General features: G+C 36.4%; 1 protein-coding gene across 1 annotated transcript in view; it reads right to left on the bottom strand.

Annotated features, from left to right (window-relative positions):
* The window catches only part of LOC113889668 (calcium-activated chloride channel regulator 1), a 33,131-nt gene extending 26,439 nt beyond the window's left edge, over window positions 1-6,692 (bottom strand). The window contains exons 1-4 of the mRNA XM_027536663.1: window positions 6,166-6,692; window positions 4,633-4,773; window positions 4,289-4,436; window positions 3,421-3,529 (exon numbers count right to left, since the gene is read on the bottom strand). Of these exons, the coding sequence (XP_027392464.1) occupies window positions 3,421-3,529; window positions 4,289-4,436; window positions 4,633-4,773; window positions 6,166-6,324 (557 nt within the window). The 5' untranslated portion in view covers window positions 6,325-6,692. The remainder of the gene's footprint in view (window positions 1-3,420; window positions 3,530-4,288; window positions 4,437-4,632; window positions 4,774-6,165) is intronic.
* Window positions 6,693-9,183: the final 2,491 nt, after the last annotated feature.

Raw genomic sequence — 9,183 nt, forward strand, 5'->3', positions numbered from 1 at the left:
ATGGACCATGTACCAAATTCCATTTTGACAAAAGTAGGCACAGTGTCATACCCCTACTCACCATCAACTTCAACAAGAACAATGATGTTAATTCATATGTATTAATATTCACCATTCATTAAAGTGATCAACATATCTATTAGCTCCTTGTGACTTTGAGCTAAAGATGATGATTCTTCACAGGGATGTTGTGAACATTAATTGAGTTAAAAGATACAGAGGAGTTGCTTCCCAGTGGGGAGGGGAGAGTCAACATTATGCTTAAAACCCTCTTTCCTACTCATGGTACACATATACATATATACTTGCACACATGTGTGTGTGTGTGTATAAAGAGCCTCTTGATGAAATTGAAAGAGGAGAGTGAAAAAAGTTGGCTTAAAGCTCAACATTCAGAAAACTAAGATCATGGCATCTGGTCCCATCACTCCATGGCAAGTAGATGGGGAAACAATGGAAACAGTAAGAGACTTTATTTCTTTGGGGTCCAAAATCACTGCAGATGGTGACTGCAGCCATGAAATTAAAAGACGCTTACTCCTTGGAAGAAAAGCTATGACCAACCTAGAGAACATATTCAAAAGCAGAGGTATTTCTTTGCTGACAAAGGTCCATCTAATCAAAGCTATGGTTTTTCCAGTAGTCATGTATGGATGTGAGAGTTGGACTATAAAGAAAGCTGAGCTCTGAAGAGTTGATGCTTTTGAACTGTGGTGTTGGAGAAGACTCTTGAGAGTCCCTTGGACTGTAAGGAGATCAAACCAGTTAATCCTAAAGGAAATCAGTCCTGAATATTCATTGGAAGGACTGATGCTGAAGCTGAAACTCCTATACTTTGGCCACCTGATGCGAAGAACTGATTCATTTGAAAAGACCCTGATGCTGGGAAAGATTGAAGGTGGGAGGAGACGGGGACAACAGAGGATGAGATGGTTGGATGGCATCACCGACTTGATGGACATGAGTTTGAGTAAGCTCTGGGAGTTGGTGATGGACAGGGAATTCTGGCGTGATGCCGTCCATGGGGTTGCGAAGAGTCGGACACAACCGATCTGAACTGATATTGCTGTATGTGTTGTGCTGTGCTTAGTCGTTCAGTTGTGTCTGACTCTTTGCAACCCTGTGGCCTGTAGCCCTCCAGGCTCTTCTGTCCATGAGATTCTCCAGGCAAGACTACTGGAGTGGGTTGCCATACCCTCCTCCAAGGGGTCTTCCCAACCCAGGGATTGAACCCTGTCTCCCGCATTGCAGGCACATTCTTTACTATCTGAGCCACCAGGTAAGCCCAGGAATATTGGAGTGGGTAGCCTATCCCTTTTCCAGGGGGTCTTTCTGATCCAGGAATCGAACCAGAGTCTTATGCATTACAGGCAGATTCTTTACCAGCTGAGCTACCAGAGAAGCCCATATTGCTAAATAGATGTATACATATATACATAGATGTATATATCATACATAAAAAACCATGTGTGGTTTTTGTGTTTACATTTTACATTTTATTGAGCTAGACTGAATTAAGAAATAAAAATAAACCCTGTATAGAAATGCTTGTGTGTTCAAACCTTTTGGTCTTTATAAGTAAGAGAATTGTCAAATCCCTGGCAGAGAATGAGGTGGAGTAGGGTATGGGTAAAAGATTCTAAAGAGTTCTTGTTTATTTGCAGGATTTATCCCATTCTGTGTTAATATTAAACTTCATTCCATTAATCCATTTAAATAAATTTATTTGTATTTCAAGGATTAAAAGAAATGATTAGTCATATTTACCCAGAAGGTTTGCTCTAGAGTAAGCCTGAAAATTAAACTTACACTGCCTCCAACAAAGTGCCTGGCTCACAGTAGGAACTCAGTGTTATTTTCAATACTTGTTTTTACTATATATCTTTATGACTGATAAGGAACCTGATTTATTTTTCATTAACTTTTAAAAAGTAGTTGTTTGATAGATTCTTTGTTTAATTTTTACTTTATGCCATGTACAAGGCTAGGAGATTAAAAAAATCAGTCCTCAAGGATCTTAAAGTCTAGTGGAGAAAATAAAATGATACAGAAAATTATTGCCCACTGTGAGAGAAGTACCCTCAAGGATTAAATGGCAACCCACTCCAGTATTCTTGCCTAGAAAATTCCATGGACAGAGGAGCCTGGTGGACTGCAGTCCATGGAGTCACAAAGAGACACGAATGAGTGCCTGAGCGCACACACACACACACACACACACACACACACACGCAGGTGAGAGCAGCCCGTGCATGTTGCTTTGGGAACAGCCTCAAGGATATCACAAATGGAGGGAGAGGAAAGACACTTGGGGGAAAGCATTTAATTTGAGACTGGAAGGACTAACAAGCATTATCTGAATACGGGAGGTGGTGCTGGGAGGGGTTGTTGCATGAGAAGAGGAGAGAGTGTTTCCTGGGTTGAAACCCTAGTCTCTGTGAAAGATTCTAGCAGCTTAGTAGACATAAAGCGAACAATACAAAGGCATTTTTCTACCACACCTCTTTTCTCTAATATGTTTTTTTATTCCAAAGCAGTTTTAATTACACTAATTTCTGTTGTTCTTTAATACTCATTAACTATTCCATGTATTTGATAGTTTTAATTTAAATATCTCATCTATTCATAAATAAGAGCTAAGTCTACCTATTCTTTAAAAAATCAAAAATTTCACTTATTTTTAGGAAAAGTACTTCTTTTCTTTAAGCTCAAGATTAAATGAAAAATAAAATATACTTAACATGAGACTCTAACAGTTTAAATGATTTCAGTGAAACAGATTGACCTTAAAAAGCTTTGAACCACATGGAATAAAAGATTGGGTAGGAACTTGAGCTCTAATTCTCAGATATCTTAAGGTTTAGATTACAACCTTTTTCTTTCTCTCTCCTCTGCTGCTGCTGCTGCTAAGTCGCTTCAGTCGTGTCCGACTCTGTGTGACCCCACAGATGGCAGCCCACCAGGCCCTGCCATCCCTGGGATTCTCCAGGCAAGAACACTGGAGTGGGTTGCCATTTCCTCCTCCAATGCATGAAAGTGAAAAGTGAAAGTGAAGTCGCTCAGTCGTGTCCGACTCTTAGCGACCCCATGGACTGCAGCCTACCAGGCTCCTCTGTCCATGGGATTTTCCAGGCAAGAGTACTGGAGTGGGTTGCCATTGCCTTCTCCAACTCTTTCCTCTGAGAACAACATATTTTTAATACAACCCCATGAATATTGAAATTATTCCCAAATTTTGATTGATCGTGCTTCCAAAATGTAATACTCAGAAATTGTTAGATATATAATGGGGCAGGTTGAATATTGCAGTTGAGTGTGTGAGCACTCAACCACAGAGATAGTCTTTGTTTGCTTAGTATAGAAAATTAAAAATTCATAAGTGAAAACATTTGAAAACAGATTTATTCAATAGAATGATACCTTGTTGCTTCAATAGTGTTCCTTCTGGAGATATAGAATGGCTGGTCCCCGTTATACTCATCAAATATTCCCCATCGGAGATGGGCCCACTCATGGACAAATGCTCTGCCTATGAGAGAATATTGCCGCTTTAAAATTTATGTTTACAACAGAAGTATCCCTGCTTTTTGAAAATTCATTATACACCACTTCATTTTTATGAAAGACCCACCTCAGTACCTGTTTTCACTAACAGAAAGAAATTTGAAGAGGATTTTGCTTTTATGAAAAAAGGTGAAAAGCAAAGGTAGCATTAGGCATTTGTTTTGCAGCCAACTGTTTTACAGACAGCACACACCCAGAGCAGGAAAAGTGGCAGCACCAAGCTCCTTCCCTAGCAACTGTGCTTGGCATCAAGCCTCATAGATTTGAAATGTGTCTGTGAGCAATCTGTGATTCATCTCAACATATTTTGTGTATCTGTTAGCAAGATGTGTCCTAAGGTAATTGCTTCTTGTACATCATTCTGACTTATGATAGAAACACTTCTTTTGAATAATGAGGGAAACTTGTATATAAATAGGGTTTCCTTATATTTTAAGTCTCCCTTCTCCACATCATCAATCTAACTGAGTCAAGGAAATCTAGAAATTGACAACTTTCATTAGACCAAAGAAGTTAAATCAGTTAGTATCAGTAAATGGCTAACTTTATTATTAAACACACGTACAAAAAGAAATGTAGTTAGGTTGAACATAACTAGTAACTTTCTGAACAAAAATATTAATACTTATTTTTTCCTTTAAAAATTAAAAAAATACCATCAATCACAGTGTTATATTTGTTTCCAGTGAAAATAAAAACAGAAGTATGAAATAAATATCCTTACCTCGGGACCCATAGATAGGCAAATTATTAGTCAGCAAGAAGTTTGGAGTAAAATGTATATATTGTCCTTTTTCTCCACATCTTCCATATTGAAGTGTATAGGGATCATCTCCATGTTTTAGGTAAGGATTAGCAACTATGACTTCTGCCTAAAAGGCAGAATAAACAAACCAAAACAGATCTCATGAGCAATAGAAACAAGGAAATTTTCATCTAAATTTAGAACATTAATATTACTAAATTAAATACTAAAGTAGTCATTAATAATTACTCAAAATTATGAGCATTAATTTCTAAAAATCACAGCAAGAAGAAACAATTTAGGAGCTAGATAAAATACCCTACCTGGTCATATGATTCTTGTTTTGGCATTAAGTACTCAGATTTTGACTTCCACGTCATTGGAATTAAAATGCTTACATTCCTGAAATAAACTCTTCGTTTGGTGGCATGAAACAGGTAAGTAGAAGCTTCAGTTACCATTTCCTGACAAAATTAAAAGTACCTTGTAGTGGCAGTTTCACAATGAAATGAATGTGAAAGTGTACAAACAAGCAAGAAGAAGCTGATCTAAGCCCATCTCCCCAAATATTTTAGCAAAGACTAACTGAAAAGTAGGTTACATTTTACCATATCTATCTAGTCTGTAAACTCTCATTTTTATATACCTAGAAATCAGTTCTTTAATTTTTACCTGTCCAGGTCTGCATTCAACATGAGTTGGAGCAGGGAGTGAGGGTGCTAGGTGAGATATAAAGGTGATTAAGACTGGGAGTCTGTTAGCAAGTTGCTTCTTGAATTGGACAGAGGTGCTTAAAACTGGGTTGGGAGTTAAAAGTTTGGTTGATTTTATGCTGTTGTTAATTGAAAAAACAATTTGCTAGATTTAGTTTGAGTTATCTTCTCATATGGAATGTGTTCATAAAAAGCAAGTTTTACTAGGCAATAATTTTCTAAGAATACGTAAATCATTGGCTTCAAGTTCTAGTTTTGCTACTTAATGTATGACGTACAAATCACTTAACTCCTCTCAATTTATACAACAAGGGTAATTAATAATCTGTATTGTGTGGGCTTTCCAGGTACTGCTGGTGGTAACCTGTGTGCCAATGCAGGAGACATAAGGGATGTGGGTTTGATCCCTGGGTTGGGAAGATCCCCTGGAGGAGGTCCTGGCAACCCACTCCAGTGTTCTTGCCTGGAGAATCCCGTGGACAGAAGAGCCTGGTGGGCTACAGTCTATGGGGTCACAAAAAGTCAGACACAACTGAAATGAGTGAGCATGCATGCATGCATTGTTGACCACCTTATAGGGATATTGAGATACAAAGAAAATAGTATATATTAAGAGTACTATATATAGAATATTGTACTGATTAGCCCAAAGAAAATTAGGAAATGAGTCAACCTTAAAAATATATTTTCTTTGTGATCAGATACCTAAGAATTTCAAAATTTTCAGAGCTAAACAAATATGAAAACTGAAAAAATTGAAAAAATGTATAAGATAATGAACCTCAAGGGCTTTAAATAAGGTTAGTTTTTTAAATATTATAAAAGTAACTTCATAAAGTTTCAAAATTATTCTCTAGTAGCTTGAAGATCTTTCTTTTAGCTTAATGAGTTGAAAATATTAGTAGTTTGGCCTTTTAATAATTCATTAAGGGAGTGACTAAAGCTATTAATATATGATACATAATACTTAAACTAAGCAGATATTAACCTTGACAGTTTAGATATATGCTAAATAAATGATGAATATTATCAAAGGAATTTTGGAAAATTATAACTCTATGTGAATGTGCGTATCTGCCTAGGCAACATGAGTTGAAATACTTAACAAAATAAAGATAAGTGGATAATAAGCTTTTCTCTTACCTTTATGTTTTGAATGAGTTTTTCATCTTCTGGCACACTAGGGTTAATTGCAATGACAATGCCATCATATCCATTGTTAATCAAATTTACCATTGAACTTTTCATTCCAGGCAGGAGGTGCAAAGTTAGGAACAGAATGACAGTCAGACGAGGCACCATTTTTGCGCATGTTACAATAAACCTATTGGAAATGTAAGGAGAGTATTTATGTATCTGTATAAGTCAGAGATTTGACTATAGCCCCAAATTTGCATAAAAGTATTACAAAATATCTTGATGAACTTCCTTATTCTAAAGAATTCTTCAATTGTTAAGTAGTAACAGGGATTATACTGCACTTTCTAAGACAACTAAGGTGTTAAATACTCAATGAACTGAGGAATTCTTTTAGATTATGTAGTTAGTCATCATCCTCATCATGGTGGTCATTCATTGTCTTCATTGTTATCATCATCAAATAGTTTTAGATATTTTACAGTCCTGCGATCTGTGGTCTGTGAAAAGCTGAGGAACTGAAATGCAAAGCACCAGGAAATAACAGATGAATAAGTCATGTTTAAAAAACAAAGCAAAGATGAATAAAGGAACTAGAGCAGGAGTGGCAGTGAATTATCAAAATCCTAATTCACTGCCACTCCTACTCTAATTCTTTTATTTATTTTTGTTTTGGTTTCTAAACAAGACTTTTTCATCTGTTATTTCCTGTTGGTTTGCGTTTCAGTTCCTCATGCTTTCACAGAGCACTTTTCTGCAAACAGAACCCAGGACTGTAAAATATCTATTTTATGATGGGAGTCATATAAGCACAGTGGTTGCAGACAGCTATGTGTCAAGAGGGAAGTGGGTTTTTCCCCCTACTTTCTGTGATGACTACTTGGATATTTCAGTTTTCAAATAGCACTGAATGCTTTAAATCCTTGTATAACTTGGACAGTTAATATGCTTCAATTATATTTCTTTTTTGGATTGAACACAAATCTTCCAATATTCTGTTAGCTTAAAATAGTTGTATACATGGCATTGTGAGCTGGCTTTAGAGTCAGATGAATCTAAACCTGACCCTTGCCTTGGTCATTTAACAGTCATGTGATTCTTTTTAAAAATTGAGGTAAAGGAACTTCCCTGGTGGTCCAATGGTTAAGATCCACCTTCAATGCAGGGACACAAGTTAGATCCCTTGTCAGGTAACTAAGATCCCACATGCCACAGAACAGCTAAGTCTGCATGCTGCAACTACTGAAGCTCGTGTGCTCTGGAGCCTGTGCCACAGCTGGAGAGTCTGTGCAGTAACAAAAGATCCCGCATGCCACAACTGAGACCTGATGCAGCCAATTAAATAGGCAGATTAAAAAATTGAGATTTAGTTGGTGTAAAGTATTTGGGCTTCCCTTGTGGCTCAGCTAGTAAAGAATCTGCCCACAATGCAGGAGACCTGGATTCGATCGCTGGGTTGGGAAGATCCCCTGGAGAAGGGAAAGGCTACCCACTCCAGTATTTGGGCCTGGAGAATTCCAAGTCCATGGGGTCGCAAAGAGTTGGACACGACTAAGCAACTTTCACTTACTTGCTCACTTACTGGTGTAAAATATAAGTTTCAGGTGCACAACAAAATGATTCACAGTTTTTAAAGATTATATTATACTTATAAAATATTGGCTATATTCCCTGTGTTGTGCAATATACTTGTAGCTTATTTTATGCATTTTGTAGTTTGTAGCTCTTAGTCCCCTACCATTATCTTGCCTGACCCTGCTTCCTTCTTTCCACCAGTGACCACTAGTTCTGTACATCTGTGAGTCTGTTTCTTTTTTGTTGTATTTGCTAGTTTGTTGTATTCTTTATGTTTTACTTATAAATGAAACCATACATCATTTGTCTTTCTCTGTCTGGCTTATTTCACTTAGCATAATGCCCTGTTGGTCGGTCCATGCTGTCACAAATGGCAAGATTTCATTTTTTCTTTTATGGCTGAGTAATAGTCCATTATATGTATACCACATCTTTATCTATTCATTTGTTCATGGGCCTTTAAATTGCTCCTGTATCTTGGCTATTGTAAATAATGCAATAATGAACATAGGGATGCATACGTCTTTTCTATCTCATGGTTTTCCTTTCTTTGAATAAATACCTAGGACTGGAATTGTTAAATCATGTGGTAGTTCTATTTTTTTTTTTTTTTTAACTTTTGAGGAATCTCTATACTGTTTTCCATAGTGGCCAATCAGTGTTCTTCCTGCTTTTTAAAGAGTACAGAAATGAGTAAAACACAGGCACTGCCTTTAAAAAACTTGCAAATTTGAGATTTGAACTCAGGTCATCCACTTTCAGAATCTATGTTTTTAAAGTGTATGTAACATACATAACTTCTCAAAGGATGAATCAGTGAGTATCAGCCTAGAAAATTACTTTGAAAGCAGTTTCTTTTTGTTTCTATTGCAGACTAGTACTTGAAGTATAAGAATAAAAAGAACGGGGACTGCTATGAATATTGCTATAAATCAATTTAACTTTTATCTTTTTTTCAATTTTAGGTTGAATAATAGAATTTTCAAAAGACTTTTGCCATGAAAACTTAGAATTAAGTACAAGTCTTTCAGAATTTATTCACTTTTTGATTATTTTAAGGACAGAAAACCTTTCAATAAGCAATTCTTAAACTGTATTTGAAATTGAAATGGTCAACAGAGGTAAAAAATCATATTGTCATAAAAATTCCAAAAACTTAATCTCTAAGTTTCTTTTGATGATCTTTATTAAAACTTATTTCTTTATTCTTTCCCTGTTGCCTCTTCTCCTGAAAGATATTTGTCTGGATGCCCCAGAAGTGTTGAGATAATAGCAGATTATTTTTTATATATATTACCTTTCAAAGAGTTACATAAAATGAATTAAAAGCAAATGCTAGATATGAACAAGGAAATGTTAAGAGTTCTCCTATGGGTGTGTTGCACCGATTCAGAGGTGTTATGAACCGCACCCACTCATGCTACTGTCCGATCATACTTAGATGTCACA

This window comes from Bos indicus x Bos taurus, chromosome 3 (genome assembly GCF_003369695.1).
Source record: "Bos indicus x Bos taurus breed Angus x Brahman F1 hybrid chromosome 3, Bos_hybrid_MaternalHap_v2.0, whole genome shotgun sequence".
NCBI lineage: Eukaryota > Metazoa > Chordata > Mammalia > Artiodactyla > Bovidae > Bos > Bos indicus x Bos taurus.